This window comes from Bos grunniens, chromosome 8 (genome assembly GCF_055505025.1).
Source record: "Bos grunniens cultivar Pamir isolate PY7600 chromosome 8, Bosgru_T2T1.0, whole genome shotgun sequence".
Taxonomy (NCBI): Eukaryota; Metazoa; Chordata; class Mammalia; order Artiodactyla; family Bovidae; genus Bos; species Bos grunniens.
Window position 1 is genome coordinate 75861557 of NC_141172.1, and position 23359 is coordinate 75884915.

Sequence of the window (23359 nt, forward strand, 5' to 3'; positions counted from 1 at the left end):
CAGAGGAGCCTGGAAGGCTGCAGTCCATGGGGTCGCTGAGGGTCGGACACGACTGAGCGACTTCACTTTCACTTTTCATTTTCCTGCATTGGAGAAGGAAATGGCAAGCCACTCCAGTGTTCTTGCCTGGAGAATCCCAGGGACAGGGGAGCCTGGTGGGCTGCTGACTATGGGGTCACACAGGGTCGGACACGACTGAAGTGACTTAGCAGCAGCAGCAGCATCCAGTTAACAAATAATGTTGTGATAGTTTCAAGTGAATAGCAAAGGGACTCAGGCATACATATACATGTATCCACTCTCCCTCAAATCCCTGTCTCATCCAGGCTGCCACATAACACTGAGCAGAGTTTCATGTGCTATACAGTAGGTTCTTGCTGGTTATCCATTTTAAATATAGCAGTGTGTACATGTCCATCCCAAACTCCCTAACTATCCCTTTCCCCCAACCTTCCCCCTGGCAACCATAAGTTCCTTCTCAAAGTTTGTGAATCTGTTTTTGTTTTTTAAGTAAGTTCATTTGTATAATTTCTTTTTAGATTCCATATATAAGGGATATCTTATAATTTTTCTCCTCTGTCTGACTTACTTCATTCCGTATGATGCTCTCTAGGTCCATCCATGTTGCTGCAAATGGTATTATTTCATTCTTTTTAATGGCTGAATAATATTCCACCCAGAGAATTTTTATTTTGCACCCCCTCCAAAACCCATCCCACTATACAAAATTTCATAGTTTAACATTCTTATATCCAAAAGTCACACATGCCACCAAATGTTCTCTATCAAATAATTTGAGACAGATAAAAATGATAGCTTAAGGTAACCACACAGGAATTAAATGTCCATCAGAAGTATGTCTCCTTTAGGCCAGCAGCTAACACACCCCTCTTCACCATATCATCCTTTTCTAATGAGATTCAGCAGCCTTTGTGTTGCTAAAACCAATGGACATTTTCTAGTCCTCTATTATTTAACCTCCCAGTGGTTATACATACAGTCACTGATTGTTATCACTCTTCTGCTTCAGACCTTCTGATGTTTCCCATCCCTCACAAGCAATATTGAAACACTTACCTGGCTGACAAGGCCTAGGTATGCTTGTATGGGGCCCCAGCCAACCTCTCAGTTCTACTAGTGGCCACTCTCCCTCACAACGCTCAAGTTACCCTGGCCATCCCTCTATTTCTCCAATGCTCCAAATTTTCTCCCACCTCAGGACCTTTCTGGGCTTCCCTTGTGGCTCAGTGGGTAAAGAATCTGACTGCAATGTGGGACACCTGGGTTTGATACCTGGGTTGGGAAGATCCCCTGGAGAAGGGAAGGCTATCCACTCCAGTATTCTGGCCTGGAGAATACCATGGACTGTACAGTCCATCGGAGAAGGCAACAGCACCCCGCTCCAGTACTCTTGCCTGGAAAATCCCATGGACGGAGGAGCCTGGTGGGCTGCAGTCCATGGGGTCGCTAAGAGTCAGACACGACTGAGCAACTTCACTTTCACTTTTCACTTTCCTACATTGGAGAAGGAAATGGCAACCCACTCCAGTGTTCTTGCCTGGAGAATCCCAGGGACGGGGGAGCCTGGTGGGCTGCCATCTGTGGGGTCACACAGAGTCGGACACGACTGAAGTGACTTAGCAACAGCAGCAGCAGCAGTACAGTCCATGGGGTCGCAAAGAGTCAGACACAACTGAGCGACTTTCACTTTCAGGACCTTTGCACCTGTTGTTACCACTACCTAGGTTATCCTATATCCTTAGTAACCCACTTCACCAGGCTGACTTTTACCTGCCTTTTCAATTTTTCAGTAATCCTTCCTTGAAGTTGAGAAGGATGAAGAAGTCAGCACTAGGAATTCCTATTATAAAACCTCTTGACATGTATTTTTCCAGCACGGCACTTGCCACAATTGTAATTGATGAAGTGTGTCTTTGTCTAACAAGCTGGAAACAACTCCTTTAGGAAAGGAGGACTGTGTGTGGGGTGGGGCTAGGTATGGTTTACCTGGTTCCTGTGTGGGACTGGGAGAGGATATGATGGATACTCTGGAGCAGGGAGAAAGGAACAACCAAACAATGGGGAAAGATTACTGTGAAGCTTTTACTCATGACCCCCTCAATCCACAGCAATGCTAGAATAATTCCCCAAATGAATCTTACTTCTAGTAGAAATGGATAGTTCTGCTGCTGAATTTCATAGTCAGGATGTTACCGGGTGAAATAGAGATGGCCTTAGAGGATGCAGGAGGGTGGTGGACATGAGATGCATAATAAGTAAGCAAACCTTGGGGAACCAATAAGAAATTTTGGAGAAGGAATAAAGTTGGCATGCGGCCAGGAATGATGGCTCTCTAGGGGGGACAAGTGGATTACATAGGTTTAATGTCTGTCTCCCCTAGACAGTAAACTATGTGAGGGCAAGGATGGTCTCTTTTGTTCTCTACCCTTTGCTCAGCTCACAATAAAGTACTTTTCACATGGTAAATACAATTAAATATGTGTTGAATGGATCTTGTCTGTATTTCATTGCCTAGTTTTAATGTTTATCATATTTGGCTCACAGTTATAACATTTAAAATAAGAAACAATTCCAACTTAAAATAGGGAAATTGAAACTTCTTTTTAAAGTTCACTTGTTTGTATTATAGAGCAGTCTTTTCATTGATGACGATAGACAACAATGTAGCTATGTCAAATGAGACTGTTACGGTAAGAACTTATTTGACCCAAGGGCCATCTGATTCCTTGTTCGGGTAAAACAAATCATAAGAAGGCCACGAAGATTCTGACACAATGACAATGATGAGAGAATAAGCACTGCCCACAATAGTAATCTGAACAAAAATGAGGCCCATTCCTTATACAAGTGCGTAACCAAGAATAATTTTATACTATTCCAACTGAGTACAAATCTTAGAAAAAAGAACATGTCTACCAATTCTCTTCACCCTGTCACCCAGTTAACACCCTGCATCATCCGCTGCTCCTTGGCACAGTGACCCTCTGGAACCAAAGTCAACTTTTCAAAACAGGACACCCATTCTTATTCCTTTACCTGGATCCCAGGACTAGAGGAGGGTTCCAGGAACTGGGGAAGAGTGAGGAAGAAGACAGGAGAATTTTGCCTCCTCTTTTTCACTGATACTCAGTGGGGAAAATGATCACATGATTGTTTTACCCCCACAAGGGATTTAATTCTTGTTGTTAATTATTTACATTTATGGGGTGGATAGGGGGCACTGGGAATTCTGTCTGTGTAAGGACAGAAAACCCATCACACAGAGTGGAGGTAGCACACATAGAGAAAAGTGAAAGACCCCTTCTAGTTTGGACCCACTCTTACTCTTACCATGGCCAGTTTTTCTCCAAAGTACCCTGGGACACATTTTTGTCCCTCTGCTTCAGCAGCATCACGAAGATCAGCCTTGTTTCCTACCAACATGATAGGAATGCTCTCATGGGCTGCATCCTACCACGAAGAAAAGAAAAAATGGTGCATACATGAAACACTGGACAAGTTATGAGGATGATGACAACAGCTGCCATTTCTGAATGCCCCTTGTATACCACATGGTGTACAGACAATATCTTTAAACTTCAAAGTATCTCTAAAAGGACACAAACTTTTCCCCATTTCCAGACCAGAACACTGAAATTCAGAGAGGTTAAATAAGATGTTGTAAGGGTGAGGGCCAAGGTCCAAATGACTCCATCATCCTTGCCATTACAGAAATCGATACAAACTCAAGATGCATGACCTAGAGTTACATTTAGCTGTAGTGCTCACATAATTTGCTATAATTTTCACTCCAAACAGAGGTGATAACAAGCCGGCTTCATTATCCCAGGTACAAAACACACAAATATTCCCTCAGCTATGAGGGGACAAAAAAGGAGTCTGAAAGTTCCACACTCACCGCTATCTGGCTCACAACAGAAGCAAAATACAAAGGCCCTAAAGATCAACATATTTCTTGTGAGGAGTCGATGAGCAATCATTCAAAGTACCAGTTTCTCAGGATAATGCTCCCCAATTAGCATGTGCACACTGTCGTGGACTTCACAGAGGAGCTGGCTGACTGACTGGAAGATGTGAGAGGCAGAAGTGAGTTTGAGACTCCACCTCTCCCACCACCTGGCTGCTCACCGGCTGTGACTGAGTGAAATCCAGCAAATCTCTTCCTGTTTCTGACTCCATTTCCCTGTCTGTGAAATGAAGGGGTCAGTAAGCCCCCCTCAGCAGGCTATGATGAGAATAGAAGACTACGTGACTAGAAAAACAGCCTTTTGGCTCCTAAACAAGCGAAGCAGCAGTGGTGACTGACACGTGGGGAAACGACCCTTTGTGGTGCCTAAACACAGCCGGGTGCTCACCCACTTTGGTGCCACACCTGATACAGCATCAAAAATGAGCCTTGAAACTAAAATTATACTTCACCATTCTCCTCCAACGGAATGCATCAGCATGAAGTAAAAGCAAAGGGGAGAAGGAAATGAAAAGCCCTCCCCCAGACTAGACCCCACCCATTAATGTGTTAAGTAATTGCATTCTGTGGGGAACTGCTCAGGATCATATGGAAGCCATTAATCAAATATTCACTTAAGCCAGCCAAGACTTCTCAAAGCCACATGGGTAAGTAATGGCACATTCAAGTCTTGACTCAAATATGACCTCCTGGTCCGACCGGCCTGACTGCACTACCTGCAGCACTCTGCCTCCCCATAAGGCCGTTTATCCTGGCCTTGTTTTGTTTCTACATCTAGCACTTCCTGTCATTCATTTTATTTACTTATGTTGGTTGCCTTTTAAATCTCCCTAACTAGAATACAAGCTCCAAAGGGTAGGGCCTTTTGTTTTTGTTTGTTTTTTTTTTGTTTGTTTTTTTAAATGGATATACTGCCAATACCTGCACAAAACTGGGATGCCCAAAATATTTTTGAATGTGTAAAAGTCGAAAAGAGATCTCATGTCTCAAGTGTCTCCATTCAACTTTTACCCACATATCCAATCAACAAATTATTCATGACAGGTATATGGCCATAATTTTAAGATTTTATAACCCAGTGGTTTTCAAGTGAAATATATTAATTATTAATTCAGAGGGTCCATTCAGCACTGACACTCCACTGCTTCCCAATCCTTTTATGCATCTGAGCTATCTCACTGTTAGTTTTGACCCATATTATAGTGGCCATATAAACTGTCCCAACAGAATTTCCCCAAATGAGACAAGGTGAGCCACGGTGAAGACTCACTGAGATAAGTCAAAGTCAAATGCCAAGCAACGTCTCATTTTTTCTCCAGTAACAAATTCAATATTTCATCTTGAATACAGTTTTCTCCCTTTTCCGACCCTATGAAAGATAACACCAATAGCTAAATGAATCACTTGCCACAAGTACGTGCTTACTTATCTAGCAAATTATGGCAGTAGGGCACCTGGTATAGGCCGTAACGTCACACAGGGCTTTTTCCAACCCTATGGCTGACCCTGCCTTTTGTGCCTCCTTGTCTTGAGTATAATCCAAAGTCTTGAAAGAGAGATCAAGTCCAAAAGTTTCAACAATAAACAGTTTTGCTATAGATCCTAAATATCTGTGTGTGAGTTAGTTGGGATTATCCATTCTTCTCTCGTTGGTCTCCCCAGAGCTTCCTCTGTTCCCTTGAGTAGATGCCTCTCCTCTAGGCACTACCTACCTTGGAGATCCTTTCTTGATATTGCAGGAGTTTCTCTTAACCTGCTGCTTATTCTGGAGCTTCATCAAAAGAACAACCTGTGTTGAACCAGGAGGTCTAATTCTCCCTTCCACTCCAACCTCTAAATGACTAAAAGCCAGTGTCATGTACTTTCTATGACTCAGGTTTCTCATAAAAAGTGAGAGCAACATTACATTTACTTCCTTTCTCAGATATGTTACAGAGGTGAATATAACATGGAGAAAATTTTGTGAAATAAAAATACTACATAAATGTCAACATGCTTTTGATGTATATATAATTTTCAGTCATGATTTTTCAGTTGAGCAAAATGCATATTTATCATTGAGTCTTATTGCCATTTTTCAGTCAGTCATTTCTTACATCTTTAGTTAGAAAGAGAACATTTTGGTATTTTACAGGGTATGAAACAGGCCCAACTAAAGAATCTAGAGGCTGACTTGAGATCAGACAGCAATCAGTTCTCTGTTCAGCCACCACTGCACTTAATGCCTGTTAAAAATGATAGATCATAGACATACTTGAAAAATTGTATTAGCCACTAGGTTTTTTTCTCTTCCCCCAAGAGACTATGCTGAATCATGGCTTGAACTGTAGTTTTACGGTGATTAATAATGTTGGCAGCACATTAACTGTGGTCAAAATAGTTTCCTACTTTAAAAAATTATTGACCATGAAACAAAGGATATGAAAGCTCCTCAAATGAAAGACACCATCTCATTTGAGCAAAAGAAAGCATAGATAGTAAGCATACATGTTTAAAATACCAATTAGTATGTTAGTAGTACTTTGGGTATGTAAAGACCCAAATCTCTATCAGAAGAAGGCAGAGAACACAGTTCCTATGGAATTTGGACCAGGTGGTGCCAGGTGGTGATGGTATTTCACCTATACTTCTAGCACACGTGTTGGTGTGCTTTCACCTATACATCTAGCACACGTGGAAGCCCCTATTACACCTCCAGTCACACTACACACCCAGCTCCATCACCCTCTTGTTTGTGAGAACTGATTTTCCTTGGGTTGTCTGGATTTTTACTTGCTGCCAATCGGGTTCTGATCATATTAAAACCCAGGACTTCCCCCTCTCCCACCACCACTCAGAAGCTCACTTTGTTAGTGTCCTTGGTTCTGTGGGAACTGGCCTGCTACTGAGGAGGAGACCAGTGCTGCTAAGTACCATTAGGAACCCTGCCTCCCACAGGTTCTTTCTGAGAGCCTAGATCAGTGGATCTAGGTTCTTTCTGAGATCCTAGATCAATGGTTTCTGAGTTCATTTTTACAAAGGAGAAACAGCATTTCCTGAGATCCAGCCTATAACTCTCCCATGTAATTTTTTTGTTGTCTGTTTTGATTTCTTACCTCAATCATATCTACCCATTCTCGTACATTAAGAAAGCTTTTCTCACACGTAACATCATACAGCAGCAAAACACCATCTGCTCTTCTGAAGTAAGACTTGGCAATGCTTCTGAATCTGGAAAAAAGCATGAAGGTAACAGTTCTAATCAGTCAGTCAGTTTGGTGTTGCCTCATTCTTCATCTCTTTTATGCTCACTTCCCCCACCCCCTCATCTTTAAAGCAAGCCTTGGGACTTCCCTGGTGGTCCAGTGGTTAAGAATCTGCTTTGCAATGTAGGGGGCGCAGGTTCGGTCCCTAGTCAGGGAACTAAGATCCCACATGCCTCAGCGTAACTAAGCCTAAGCAAAACTGCTAACCCCTTGTGCCACAACTAGAGTGTCTGTGTGCTGCAACGAAAGATCCTGCATGACACAACTAAAACCCAATGCAGCAAATAAATAAATAAATAAAAATATTAAAAAGAAAAACCAAGCCCAATTGAGAAGAATCTAATGGCAACGTATTTCTGTGAAAGAGTCATCCCAGAGGACTAGAATGACCTAGTGAAAGGTAACAGAAGAATCTGCGCTAGTGATTTAAAAAAGTCAATCATTTTTTCCACCAAACAATCTCAAGGAAGTCTACAAAGCCCAGGGCATAGTCAGGACAAGGTTGAGAGCATAACTTCTAAAATTGTCAGTCTCAGCAACAAGCTACTGGAACCCAGGTGTGGGACACAGAGAAATATGGAAGGAGAGGCACATCCAAGCAAAATTATTTTTTGGGTGGTGGGGAGGGAGTACTGTGGGTGGTTGGAAGAAGACCCAACCATGTGGAACACCACAGGTACACACATGGGGTGTGGGGGGCTTCCCAGGGGACGAGCACACCTCAATCTATATGTCCTAACTCAACCAAGTATAATATTCTGCAAGATCTTAAATAGGGCCCTGTCAACCACACATTTTTAAAATGCTGCTGGAAAATATGAGCTCTGTGTGAGCAGGTATTTGTGTGTGTCTATTCACTGTTGAATCTGAAAACCCTAAGTGGCGCCCTGTTACAGAGGCTGGCAGGTACCCCCAAAATTTTTGCTGCACAACCAGATTCAGTCTGTTCCCAAAGAGTTAGATAAGATTAAGACCTATGCTTCACACTTCTGTCCATCAGCAATGACAGAAAGGGAGGGAACTGTCTGTCGCCATATGCAGCTCTGCTGTTTAGTTTGTCTCTCTGCCCTTGAACAGAAGAGCTAACAGGTCTTCTTCTCCATCTTCTCTGGAGCCCCAGCTCCCCAGCTGCTCACACTGTTGCCACTTTCAGGAGTGCTGCCTCACCAACATTCTCTCACTAGGAAAGGGCACTCTCTTTTCCCAATGGGTCACCAGTTCAAAGGGAGCTTAGAAGGACTCACATGACTGATGATGGAAGAGTGAAGAAGGAAAGGATGTGGAAAAAAGTGAGCATTCTTAAAATTCTAACACTATATCAGAACTATATTATCATGAGCACAAAAGATACCAAACGTCCTACAAGGCCTGTCCATGCAAACCCCAGCAGAATTCAAAGCACTGGGAAAGCACTTGCCTCTCCTGGCCCGCTGTATCCCACAGCTGCAGTACTGTCCGTTCTCCATCTACGATCAGCATTTTCATTTGAAAATCAACTCCTGAAAAAGAATATAAGAGAACATGGAGAACACAATGTAAATAATTCCCTTGGATTTTACTTTTCAAGCCCTCTTTAGATGAGACAAAGCCAATAAGGTGAAGTTCAGTGAGACAGAGGAAAGAACCTGGCCATCAATGAGAGTGACCTTCACATAGTAATTATAAGCCAGATCACACTTGTAATCTGGCTTGGAGATCGGCTGGCTTGGGGAAGGATTTAATCTGTGGACAAAAGGAAAATCTATGTTCTGTGTTTACGTAATTAGATGGACTCAGTTTTATGTGTGTGCATGCACACAAATATGCCTATGTATATATGCAGGTATATCCATGTGTGTATGCATATGTATATAAGTACATGTATATGGTGTGTATATATGCCAGGTGCTCTAGCAACTGAACCAAATATTTTAGGCTTTTTATGACTTGAAGTGAACTTTCAGCTTTGTTATCTTGAAGGGTTGTAACAGTACCATAAATTTACAAAGACATCCATTGTGAAGAGGGTAACCAATCTGTTTTAGGGTTTCTGGTTATCAAAATAAGAGTTCTTTGCGACCCCATGGACGGTAGCCTACCAGGCTCCACCGTCCATGGGATTTTCCAGGCAAGAATACTGGAGTGGGCTGCCATTTCCTTCTCCAGGGGATCTTCCCAACCCAAGGATCAAACCTGGGTCTCCTGCATTGCAGACAGACGCTTTACCGTCTGAGTCACCAGGGAAGCCCAGATAAAGAATAATAATATATGATAATTTGCATATCTTCTTTTACTGATTATTATGCAAATGTGGAAATGAGGAAACTACTTTTCCTTGTTCTGAGAGGTATTATTCATGTGTTCCATTGTGAGGGAGGGGAGGGAACATACACTTGTCTATAATTCTGACCATGATGACAAACTGGCCATTGGTAAGATCACTTTATCAACATCAAGTGACTCCTGATCAGAAAGGCTTTCCCTGGGCATCCTGTGCCAAAAGGCACTTCTCCCAAACCTTGTTTTTTAAAATGTGTTTCTCATCCATTTCCCTCTTTGTGGGCTGGGATCTAGCTAACTTTCTTTACTGTGTATCTGTGGTGCCTGTAGGGCTTCACTGGTGGCTCAGTCGGTGAAGAATCTGGCTGCAATGCAGGAGACCTGGGTTGGGAAGATCCCTTGGAGGAGGGCATGGCAACCCACTCCAGGATTCTCTTTCCTGGAGAGTCCCCATGAATAGAGGAGCCTGGCAGCTGCAGTTCATGGAGTCTCAAAGAATCGGATACAATTGAGTGACTAAGCAGTGCCTGTAACAGTACGTGGCTCACAGTAGGACTCCAGAAATGCTTGCTGAATAAATGAATCCGTCATCTCTGGCATTAAACTCGGTTTGGTTGATCTCACTGGGTAAGCAGATACCTTAGTCCCTTGTTAGCAGATACCTCAGTCCCTTGTTAGTCTTCCTTTCCGAAATTTAGGCCTTGGCCAAAGCAGAGGATTATTCTATAGCAAAGGACACGTGAGCATTGACATACACATGTACATATGTATTATACAGAGGGAAAAGAGAGAGACCTATGGGTCTGTGAATATAATACCTAAAGAAAATAGAATCAACCTAAAGAAGGTCATTTTCCCGTTATCCTCTGAAAAAGAACCGTACCCAGGGTAGCACTTGTGTTTCCTCGAAATTCATTCTTGCAAAGTCTCATGAGGAAACTCGACTTCCCCACTGCAGCGTCCCCGGCCAGCACAATCTTGTAAGCCTTCTGTGAGCTGGAAGATTTATGGCTTTCATCCACCATGTCTGTCTAGGGGAAGGAAGCCACAGTGGATGACAAAGGCAGTGCCCGCTTTCTTCCTAGTAAGTTATATGACATGAAAATGAAGAGTGTTCATGAAGAGAAGTGTCTCTGAAACCACATACCTGTGGTGAAAGTGCAGAGATGGGCTTTCTTGAGGAACTAATGATACTGCCTTCACTAGCAGATCCCGGGGGCTTCCAGTCCAGGATGGAAGCCACACCTTCTGAGCCATATGTCTCTTCATCCCTTATATCAGGAACCTGTATTTTTTTTTTTTTAAGTCAGTCATTAAAAAACAAAGAAAGTCTTTCATTACACATGTACATTGTGAAATAAAAAGAAGAAAAATATGCTGCTGAATCAACAGTCAGTGCTGTTAGGGAACAGAGTGGCCACAAAAGGAAATCTATTTTCCTTTTTCCCTAACTTGGTAGAGAAAAATGTTCTCCCAACTATGTTTCACATGTATAACCTTTAAAACAATGCCTGTGACAGATAAAGCTCAAACAGGGTGGGATATGTATTTCTGTGGAAGAAAGGAGAGCAGGCCTAGGACTTGAAGCAGTGACTTCAGGGCTTACGTCCGTGTCCGAAGCATCACCTCCAAAGCTCTCTTGCATGCCGTGCGACCTCTGGAATCCTCTCTGGTGCTTGTACTCCACCTCCGAGTCATATTCATTGGAATCCCGAAGGGTAGACAAGCCACTATCGAAGCAGCTCTCAGGCAGGCTGTCAACATCACAGTTCATCCTCTGCATGGGATCACAGAGGGCCAGCGAGTCACAGTCCTCATCCATGTAGGAAGAGCGGGATGATCTGGTAATAAAGGAGAGGACTGCTATACCTGAGGGCTAGTGATTCTCAAGATGACACAGCAATGGAATCAGAGAGCAATGCAATCAAGACCAATATTTTTGTTCTTACCAAGAGCTGTAATGTAGTCCAGGATTAAGCATCAGGGGAAATAAAAAACTCAAAGAAACAGTTCATTCTATGCAACAATCGATTAAGATAAAGACATTTAAGTCAAGTCAAACATTTAATTAAGGAAGTCATTTAAAAAAAATCACCTTCCTTATACAAAAAGAATCAGAATGTCCAGAATGTAAATGCAATCTCAAGTTGTGTTAACAAAAACGTATACAGAACATGGGAACATTTTTATTCTAATATGATCGGACCATATTCTGAACAGTGTGTTCATTTCTGGATAATATCTCTATTGTGACTTGAGACTTAAAACCCAACGGTCTGAGAAATGATTCAGTGCACTTGGCTGAAGTTGTAATTGTTTCTTCTCTCCTCAAATACTTGGAAGAGTTGACCCTAAGGGCCAAGTGATAAACTTTTCCGGGAGTCACATCTCTAATCGACATGGTGAAAACTGACAGGCAGTTAGACGTGTATGACCTGGACTGGTTTGGCATATGAGACAAGGTTTCTGCCACGAAGTGTTGACGTGTCTGCAAAGACTCTGATGGGGGGCGGGGGGGGGGGGAAGGCGTTTCCTAAGAAGGTGCCCCAGAGAAAAACTAGAAATCCTGACTTCGATGGGTCTTTCCACTTGGGAAATGCCAATATTTTATAAATGTATATTTTCTCAGTTTATTTTGCTTTTCCATTTGATTCCCATAAGTATCTAAGTTTATATTGAAAGAAAACAACTTATTTAGTCCCTACTACACATTGGGAACCATACTAGCCATTTGATATGATATCATCATAAAGAGGAAATGGGAAGGAAACATAGATCTCCAGATATGAGAAATATTCTCAAATGAATATTCTTAGACAAGAAAGGGTAATCTTTACAGAAATATATGCCATATAAACCTGAGAAGTCAAAAATATTTTGGTATCATAGCAAATGTTTAAAATTAACTAAAAAGGTAATTTAACCACCTAACTTTCTGTAAATATGTTGCTCAATAATAAAGTCTTTCTCCTGGGACAGGAATTTCACACAATATCTCAATCTGCTTAGCTAAATGTGTGTACATTTTTTTAATTTGTCTCATCTTTTATGAAACTCTCCTTCTGACACTGATTTTAGGTCAAGCTGTAAGGAACCTAAAGAAACCATTTCATTATAATATAATGAAAGATATAAAATATATATAAAAATCAGCTCCATGTTATGATTAGTCAGAACATTTTTTTTAACCTATTTGTATTTCTGATTAGGAATGACCGAGAAAAAAATCCTGATTGAAAAGACACCTTCATACAGAATCTAAATTAAAAATATAGGTATAGATCAGACTTTCTCCAGAGAAGGCAATGGCACCCCACTCCAGTACTCTTGCCTGGAAAATCCCATGGACAGAGGAGCCTGGTAGGCTGCAGTCCATGGGTTGCTACGAGTCAGTCACGAGTGAGCGACTTCACTTTCACTTTTCACTTTCATGCACTGGAGAAGGAAACGGCAACCCACTCCAGTGTTCTTGCCTTGAGAATCCCAGGGACGGGGGAGCCTGGTGGGCTGCCGTCTATGGGGTCGCACAGACTTAGACACGACTGAAGCGACTTAGCAGCAGCAGCAGCAGCAGACTTTCTCAAACTCAACTTATATACATACCCTTTCAAAAGTAAACTAATCTTTCTGCCTGAAGAATATTTTCACTACAATTAAATATAAAAAAAATAACACGTTATTATATATTTTAGAGTTCTTAGAAAAAACACAAAACTAAAACAAGTATACAACTTAAAATCCAATAAGGATGCAAAAGCAATAAATAAAATTAAATTTACAAGATGCTTTTGATTAAAAAATTTTAATTGAAGTATAGTTGATGTACACTATTATATAAATTATAGGCACAGAATATAGTGATTCACAATTTCTCAAGGTTATATACTCCATTTATAGTTATTATAATATATTGGTTATATTCCCTGTTGTATAATATATCCTTATAGCTTTTTTTATGTCTAATACTTTGTACCTTTTACTACCTTATCCCTATATTGCTCCTTCCTCCTCTCCCCTCTAGTAGCTATTGGTTGGTTCTCTATATCTGTAAGCCTACTTTTTTGTTATATTCACTGCTGCTGCTGCCAAGTCACGTCAGTCGTGTCCGAGTCTGTGCGACCCCATAGACGGCAGCCCACCAGGCTCCCTTGTCCCTGGGATTCTCCAGGCAAGAACACTGGAGTGGGCTGCCGTTTCCTTCTCCAATGCATGAAAGTGGAAAGTGAAAGGAAGTTGCTTAGTCGTGTCCGACTCTTAGCGACCCCATGGACTGCAGCCTACCAGGCTCCCCCGTCCCTGGGATTCTCCAGGCAAGAACACTGGAGTGGGTTGCCGTTTCCTTTTCCAATGCATGAAAGAGAAAAGTGAAAGTGAAGTCACTCAGTCATGTCCAACTCTTAGCGACCCCATGGACTGCAGCCTACCAGGCTCCTCCGTCCATGGGATATTCCAGGCAAGAATACTGGAGTGGGGTGCCATTGCCTTCTCCGATATACACACTACACCCTTTTAATCCATTCATCTGCTGATGGACACTTAGGTTGCTTACATATTGTGGCTATTGTAATGCTACTATGAACACTGGGCTGTATGTATCTTTTAGAATTTTTTTTTTTTCAGATACATACCCAGACGTGGAATTGCTGGGTCATATCATTTATTATTTGTGTTCTTTTTGATGATACCCATTCTGACAGGTGTGAGGTAATATCTTATTGTGGTTTTGATTTGAATTTACCTGATAATTAGTGATGTTGAGCATCTTCTCATATGCCTATTGGCCACTGGCATCCTCTTTAGAAAAATGTCTATTCAGTTCTTCTGCCAATTTTTTAATTCAGTTGTTTGCTTTTTTGATTAAGTTGTATGAGTTGTTTATGTATATTAGATATTAACTCCTTATCGATTATATCATTTCCAAATATTTTCTGGCATTGAGTGGGTTGTCTTTGATTTTCTGATAGTTTCCTTTGCTGTGTAATAGCTTGTAAGTTTAATTAGGTCCCATTTGTTTGTTTTTGCTTTTATTTCCTTTGTTTTAGGAGACAGATACAAAAACTATTCTATGATTTATATCAGAGTGTTCTGCTTACATTTTCCTCTATGAGTTTTATGGACCTGATCTTACACGTAGGTCTTTAATCCATTTTGAGTTTATTTTTGTATATAGTGTTAGAGAATGTTCTAATTTCATTCTTTTACATAAAAGCTATCTGGTTTTCCCAGGACAGCTACTGAAGATACTGTGTTTTCTTCATTGGATATTCTTGCCTCCTTGTAATATATTTATTGACTGTAAGTGCATGGATTTATTTTTGGATTCTCTATCTTATTCCACTGATCTATATATGTGTCTGTTTTGATGACTGTAGCTTTGTAGCATAGTCTGAAGTCTGTGAGTATGATTCCTCCAGCTCTGATATTTGTTTTCAAGATGATGTTGGCTATTCAGGGTGCCCTGTGTTTCCACACAAATTAAAAAATTTTTTTTTCTAGTTCTGTGAAAAGTGCCTTTGGTATTTTGTTAAGGATTACACTGTTAGGGATTGCATTGACTGTAGATTGCACTGGTCATTTTAACAAAATTAATTCTTCTAATCCAGGAACACAGTATATGTTTCCACCTATTTGTCTCATCCTCAATTTCCTTCATTGGTGTCTTATAGCAGTAGTCCCCAGTCTTTTGGTACCAGGGACTGGTTTCATTGGAAGGCAATTTTCCCATGGACCAGGGTGGGAGATATGGTTTAAGGATGATTCAAGCACATTACATTTATTGTGCACTTTATTTCTATTTTGTGGCAACCCCAGGATATTTTTGCCTTGACTTTAGGGTTAGGGTTCACACTCCTATGAGAATCTAATGCCGCTGCTGACCTGACAGGAGGCAGAGCTCAGGCAGTAATGTGAGCGATGGGGAGTGGCTATAAATACAGATGAAGCTTCACTTGCTCCCCTGCCACTCACCTCCTTTTGTGCAGCCTGGTTTCTAACAGGCTAGAGACTGGGGTTGGGGATCCCTGTATTATAGTTTTCCTAGACAAGTCTTTTACTTCCTTATGTAGGTTTATTTCTAGGTATTCTTATTCTTTTTGATGAGATGGTAATGAAAATATCTCAATTTCTGATAGTTTGGTGTTAGTGTATAAAAATGCAACAGGTTTCTGTTAAATTGATATAAAATTAATATATAAATTACAAATATACGAATTTGTATATATTATAAATTTGCAATATAAAAATTACATTAATTAAATTAATATACAAATTAATTTTGTATCCTGGAACTTTACCAAATTCATTGATGAACCTAACAGTTTTCCGGTAGCATCTTCAGGATTTTCTATGTATAGTTTCATGTCATCTGCAAACAGTGAATTTCACTTCTTCCTTTTCAATTTGAATTCCGTTTGTTTCTTTCTATTCTCTGAGTGTTGTGGATAGGACTCCCAAAATCATGCTGAATAAAAGTGGCAAGAGTGGGCATCCTTGCTTTGTTCCCGATTTTAGAGGAATGCTTTCAGTTTCATGTTGAGTATAGTATTAGCTGTGGGTCCATCATATATGGCCTTTATTATTTTGAGGTATGTTTCCTCTATGTCCACTTTTTGGAAAGTTTTTCAAATCATAAATGGATGCTGAATTTTGTCAAAGGCTTTTTCTTCATCTATTGAGATGATCATATCGTTTTCATTCTTCAACTTGTTAATGTGGTATATCACATTGAAACAGAAAAATCCTTGCATCCCTAGGACAAATTCTACTTGATCATGATGTATAATCATGTATGATCATGATGTATTGTTGGATCTGGTTTGCTAATATTTTGTTGAAGATTTTTTTGCATCTACATGTATCAGTGATATTGGCCTATAATTTTCTTTTTTAGTGATACTTTTGTCTGGTCTTGGTATCAGGGTGATGGGGGTCTCAGAGGATCAGTTTGGAAGTATTCCCTCCTCTGCAATTTTTTGGACTAATTTTAGAAAGATAATTGCTAACTCTTCTCTAAATGTTTGGCAGAATTCACCTCTGAAGCTATCTGGTCCTGGACTTTTGTTTGTTGGGAGTTTTAAGATTACTAATTCAATTTCATTACTGGTAATTGTTCTGTTCATATTTTCTATTTTTCCCTAGTTCATTCTTGGGAGACTGTACCTTTCTAAGAATTTGTCCATTTCTTTTAGGTTGTTCACATTATTGGCATATAGTTGTTTGTAGTAGTCTCTTATAACCCTTTGTATTTCTGTGGTGTTGGCTGTAACTTTTCTTTTTTCATTTCTGACTTTATTGATTTGGACCCTCTCTCTCTTTTTTTTTTTGATGAATCTGGCTAAAGGTTTATCAATTTTATCTTTTCAAAGAATCAGCTTTTAGTATCATTGATCTTTTCTATATCTTTTAGTTTCTATTTTATTTATTTCTGATCTTTATGATTTCTTTCCTTCTACTAACTTTGGGTTTTGTCTGTTCTTTCTCATTGCTTTAGGCGTAAGGGTAGGTTGTTTATTTGTGATTTTTGTTTCCTGAGGTAAGCTTATATTGTAGAACTGCTCGTAGAACTCGTAGAACTGCTTTAGCTGTGTCCCATAGGTTTGGATCATTATTTTTTAGTTTTCATTGACCTCTTGGTATTTTTTAATGTCCTCTTTGACTTTCTCAGTGATCCACTGGTTCTTTCATAGCATATTGCTTAGTCTCCCATGTGTTTGTGTTTCTTTACAGTTTTTTCTTGTAGTTGATTTCATCTCATTGTGTTGTGGTTAGAAAGATGTTTGATATGATTTCAGTTTTCTTAAATTTACTGAGGCTTGTTTTTGTGGCCCTTCATGTAGTCTATCCTGGCAAATGTGCCATGTACACTTGAAAGAATGTGTATTCTGCTACTTTTGGATGGAATGTTCTCTCTATATCAATTAAGTCCATCTGGTCTAATGTGTCATTTAAGGCCTATGTTTCCCTATTGATTTTCTATTTGAATGATCTGTTCATTGATGCGAGTTAAAGTCTCCCCCACTACTATTGGGTTACTGTTGATTTTTCCTTTTTTGTCCATTAATATTTGCTTATATACTTAGGTGCTTCTATGTTGGGTTATGGCAGAAAGTGAAGAGGAACTAAAAAGCCTCTTGATGAAAGTGAAAGTGGAGAGTGAAAAAGTTGGCTTAAAGCTCAACATTCAGAAAACGAAAATCATGGCATCCAGTCCCATCACTTCATGGGAAATAGATGGGGAAACAGTGGAAACAGTGTCAGACTTTATTTTTTTGGGCTCCAAAATCACTGCAGATGGTGACTGCAGCCATGAAATTAAAAGACGCTTACTCCTTAGAAGGAAAGTTATGACCAACCTAGATAGCATATTGAAAAGCAGAGACGTTACTTTGCCAACAAAGGTCCGTCTAGTCAAGGCTATGGTTTTTCCAGTGGTCATGTACAGATGTGAGAGTTGGAGTGTGAAGAAGGTTGAGCGCTGAAGAATTGATGCTTTTGAACTGTGGTGATGGAGAAGACTCTTGAGAGTCCCTTGGACTGCAAGGAGATCCAACCAGTCCATTCTGAAGGAGATCAGACCTGGGATTTCTTTGGAAGCAAGGATGCTAAAGCTGAAACTCCAGTACGTTGGCCACCTCATGCGAAGAATTGACTCATTGGAAAAGACTCTGATGCTGGGAGGGATTGGGGGCAGGAGGAGAAGGGGACGACAGAGGATGAGATGGCTGGATGGCATCACTGACTCGATGGACATGAGTCTGGGTGAACTCCGGGAATTGGTGATGGACAGGGAGGCCTGGCGTGCTGCGATTCATGGGGTTGCAAAGAGTCGGACACGACTGAGCGACTGAACTGAACTGAACTGATGTTGGGTTTAGATATACTTACAATTGTTATATCTTCTTGGATTCATCCCTTGATCATTATGTAGTATCCTTTTTCATCTTATGCTATGCTAAGTCACTTCAGTCGTGTCCGACTCTGTGTGACCCCATAGACGGCAGCCCACCAGGCTCTCCCATCCCTGGGATTCTCCAGGCAAGAACACTGGAGTAGGTTGCCATTTCCTTCTCCAGTGCATGAAAGTGGAAAGTGAAAGTGAAGTCGCTCAGTCGTGTCCAACTCTTAGCGACCCCATGGACTGCAGCCCACCAGGCTCCTCTGTCCGTGGGATTTTCCAGGCAAGAGTACTGGAGTGGGGTGCCATTGCCTTCTCCGTTTCATCTTATAACAGTCTTTATTTTAAAGTCTATTTTGTCTCATATAAGTATTGCTATTCCAGCTTTCTTTGGATTTTCATATGTATGGAAATCCTTTTCCCATCCCTTCACATTCAATCTGTGTGTGTCTCTAGATCTGAAGGGAGTCTCTTGTAGGCTACACATATATGGGTCTTGTTTTTATATCCAGTCACTCTATGTCTTTTGGTTGAAGTATTTAGTCCATTTACATTGTTGATGGGGTGATTTTAGCAGAAACTAATGTCTATGGCTGGGGATTTGTTATGTAAGTGAACGTCGAAATGTCTCTTGTCAGTAATGTTTGGGTAACAAAAGACATATAAATATGTCTCTGGTCAATAAAGTAATTATCAATGTGAAGAATCCTCCTGCCAAGCAGGAGACACGGGTTCTATTCCTGAGTCAGAAAGATCCCCTGGAGAAGGAAATGGCATGCCATTCCAGTATTCTTGCCTCAGAAATCCCATGGATGATGGAGCCTGGCAGGCTACAGAGCATGGGGTTGCAAAAGAGCTGGGACTAACTAAACAAACAAACAAAAACAATCTTATTGTCATTTAAACATTAATTTGGTCTTGTTTTGTAGGTATTTTTTCCCTTTCTTCTTCTTTTCTTTTCTCTTGTGATCTGATGACTAATAAGTTTTACATTAGCATCAAAAAGAAAATAAAATATTAACTTCCTATATCAAACTGTAACTCCCCCCTAAAGGAACATCAGTCTGGATCATGGTGGCCCTCTAGTGACTGTTCCAGGTTATGAGCACAGAAGTGCTATATTCCTGTCACTTGGAGGCAATGGGATATGATGACTTTGTCCCTTAGTCATATTGCTAAGGAGCTCTTTGTTTAGTACTACCAGCCTTATTCATGGTGCCCACTATTTTCAAAAATTAATCATGGTGAAATTTCTGAAATAATTTTCAGTAATCTAGCTTTTCCCTTATTTGCTTAGAACTGACCTTAAGCGTCAGTAAAGAAAAATAGCATCACACCCATATATTTTAAAAAGTAGTATCTACTTCTCAAAAACAGAAAAGCCAGATGCCTAGAGATACCATTAAATTGTTTTACTTCACAAATCAGTGAAAAAATTCTGATATTTGGATAAAATTTTATTAAAAGTGATCACCAATAACCTTTGAAAATAGACCTTCTGGAAAAGCTATCTGGCCATTTTGCTGTTGCCAAGATATTAGATGCATTATTCTTTAGCCCAAAAGTTCTCAAATGAAAAGGGAAGGAACATAAAATATGAAAGTGGCATCAGAAGTGGAGGGCCAGAGATCGACAGTTTATGCACTCACTTCTACCATCAAACTTGATACACTACAAAATGAGCCTTCTAAGTAGCAACACTGGACACGTGTGGTAAATCTCCTACATAGGAACCTTCAAGTTGTGAACTTTCAAAGATGTGAACATGCATTTCATCAACGTCAGGCATGAGTGAAATTGCCCTCCATCTCCTATTGCTGACAATCCTTCAGCTCTACCATCTCCCACCTCCTCTCCTATCTCCATTCAGTAACTCTTCTTACCTGTTCACTCACTGCCAGCCCCTGTATGCCAGCTGCTGTACTTACTACTGTACTTTCCAAGGTACTGGACTGTAAGATTAAAAATGTTCTCTTTATTTTTTGAGTTTACTTTTTATGTATTATTTATGTGAAAATATTATAAACCTATTACAATACAGTATTATAGAGCAGGTTGTATTAGTTGGGTACCTAGGCAAACATTGTTAGACTTATGAACAAACTAGACTTGTGAATGTGCTCTTGGAATGGAACTCATTTGTATGTAGGATATTTATTATATATGTACACACATGTATACACAAATATAACATTTTAGTTTTCATTGCTAGATCTCAAGTAATAGCAGGGCCAATATTTCACTTCATTTGATTAAAAACAGAGCTAAATTCTCACTTCTGGAAAGCCTCTGTGACTCCTTTTGTACATTAACTCATAAACATCTACTCTCTACATTTCTATTTGTTTTGAAAGTTTCCCTTTCCTTGAACATAGCTTGCATAATATATACTGAGCCGCTAAACATTTACAGATTGTTCCAAGAATCTTAACATCATACACCACAACATCCCATATGGTAGTTCCACTGGCTTTCCTGAAACACCTCTTACAAAGGGCACTTCTAAGAAATAAGACATAATAGGGATGATGTAAGGGTGAGCATACATAAAACCAAGTCATGATAACATCTTAAAGAAATCACTTTGGCCTCTCTGAAACATTCTAAAACACTTTAATCTTTACGTGTTTCATGTTTCAGAAATTCACAGAGAGTAGAAAATAAAAATTAGTGCCCCAAACGTACGCTTTTAATTTACCTCTAAGGAAATGTACTTTCCTTTTAACTTTGATCCAGAATTCAAACAAAAAGTTAAAAAGGTGTTAACATACCTGTCATAGCCCAGAGGTTGAGGAGAATGAAGATTAAATTTAGGACTGCTTCTAGAAACTGTATTCCCTGGTGAGATATTATTTATGCGCTGTAATACATAAAATACAGAAGTAATATTTTGTCATTCCATTTAAACATTTTCTATACATTTTAAAAACCTGTAGTACACTAATCTACTAATGTAATTGAGAGTTTGGTATCCTATATGAGAAAATGTAAGCACAGATATCAAGGGAAAAAGTGCAACAAATGCCCAAAGGACTCTCTCTCTTCATCTGAAGTCCAAACCATGCCATATAAGCCCTCAAGGGGCATCCTGGCTCCCAGATTTGCCAGGACCTTGCAGTACCAGCTTTGGATTAGTCTCTTCTCAAATCATCATTTGACTTAGTGACTGACTCATCCACACCCAAAGCTGTGGCACTGGAACCCCAACCTTGAAGCTGACCTCCAAAAGTCAGGGAAGAGGCTTTCTGGCTTTCTGGTTGGGAAAAGGTCCTCAAAATTCTAAATGGGCCTTAGCCTGTTTCTGTAGGAGGGTTTAAAAGCCCAAGGTTTCCACTCTGGTGATCTCATAACCACAGAGAACAACCAAAGAGTCTAAATAAACTCCTTGGCCAGAAGCACTCTCCCTCTTCTCTCTACAGGGAAATAGTTATTTGTACCTCCATGAGACATCTTACTTTTTATATTAGTGGTATCTGTGCACATCTTAATTCCTTGCGTGCGTGCAAAGTTGCTTCAGTCGTGTCCGACTCTTTGCAGCCCCATGGACTGTAGCCCACCAGGCTTCTCTGTCCATGGGATTCTCTAGGCAAGAATACTGGAGTGGGTTGCCATTTCCTCCTCCACGGAATCTTCCTGACCCAGTGATGGAACCCATGTCTCTTTTGTCTCCTGCCTGGGAAGCCCCCTTAAGTCCTTACCATACTACAAACTTTTCCAGGATCCAGGCCACATCTTTTATATCTTTCTCTGGTTTTCTGGAACATTGAACAAAGAGTTGGCAAACATCTACACATTATTCAGAGGAGTGGCATATTTTTTAATTTGGGAAAATGTTGCCTCCTTTTATTATATGAAATTGTTTTCTCATTCTTATAAGTTCTAAGACACGATTTTTTGATCAAAATACTCTACCACAAGAAAGAAGAAATTGCGTTGTAAAATTCTGTGGCCTACCAAGGCTCTGCTGAGCTTGCTGCAGCTGTTTTCAAGGGCACTCCTTAGGCCGTCGTTACTGTCATGCAGTTTCCTGTTAGCTGTTCTGCAGAGTAAATACATACAATAAAGAAGCAGATAAGAAAAGTATTAGTGGGATCAATGTCACCACTTTCTTTTCAGGCTGTGATGTTCAGAACATGGACCTATTACCTCTTGTAACTTTCTACCACTTCCCTTCAAATCTTCTAAACTGAGATGTTAATTCATTACTAGAAGTGCAATTTAACAATGTGTTAACTCTCTTCAAAGGTCTCCAGGCATTTTAGGAGTGAGTCAGTCATGCTGTGGAAACTGCTTCTCCTTCAGGGAGCTCCACTGTTAAGACAGGTTTGGTGCAGGCCTTTCTGTTCCCTAAAGGCCTGAAGCCAGCTTGCCCCACTTACTCTCTCTCCCCTCCATGCTGGGGGATACATCTGGTGTGTTCTGTCACACTTCTTTCTCCTGGTTCCTCCTACTTGTGGCCTGGTGCTATACTGCCAGGCCACAAGTAAACCAGTTAAAAGCTCCAATGTTACAGCTATATGCAAAAAAATGAAATTAGAACACCTCCTTACACCATACACAAAGAGAAACTTGAAATGGATTAAAGACCTAAATGTAAGACCAGAAACTATAAAACTCTTAGAGGAAAACATAGGTAGAGCACTTGATGACATAAATCAAAGCAAGATCCTCTATGACCCACTTCCTAGAATAATGGAAATAAAACAAAAGTAAGTAAGCGGGACCTAATTAAACTTAAAAGCTTTTGCACAACAAAGGAAACTATAAATAAGGTGAAAAGACAACCCTCAGAGAAAATGCTCATTTTCTCCCAAAGGAAACAACTGACAAAGGATTAATTTCCAAAATATATAAGCAGCTCATACAACTCAATACCAGAAAAACAAACAACCCAATCAAAAAGTGGGAAAAAGATCTAAACAGACATTTCTCCAAAGAAGACATACAGATGGCTAACAAACACGTGAAAAGATG

At 40.2% G+C, this 23359-nt stretch overlaps 1 protein-coding gene across 3 annotated transcripts in view; it reads right to left on the minus strand.

Annotated features, from left to right (window-relative positions):
• The window catches only part of RASEF (RAS and EF-hand domain containing), an 86277-nt gene that overhangs the window by 7605 nt on the left and 55313 nt on the right, over window positions 1-23359 (minus strand). For all 3 annotated transcript variants that reach the window (XM_086416742.1, XM_086416741.1, XM_086416743.1), the window contains 8 exons: window positions 22340-22424; window positions 21157-21245; window positions 11099-11333; window positions 10640-10777; window positions 10376-10523; window positions 8651-8732; window positions 7084-7198; window positions 3352-3471 (listed from right to left, as the gene is read on the minus strand). In XM_086416742.1, the coding sequence (XP_086272868.1) occupies window positions 3352-3471; window positions 7084-7198; window positions 8651-8732; window positions 10376-10523; window positions 10640-10777; window positions 11099-11333; window positions 21157-21245; window positions 22340-22424 (1012 nt within the window). The remainder of the gene's footprint in view (window positions 1-3351; window positions 3472-7083; window positions 7199-8650; window positions 8733-10375; window positions 10524-10639; window positions 10778-11098; window positions 11334-21156; window positions 21246-22339; window positions 22425-23359) is intronic.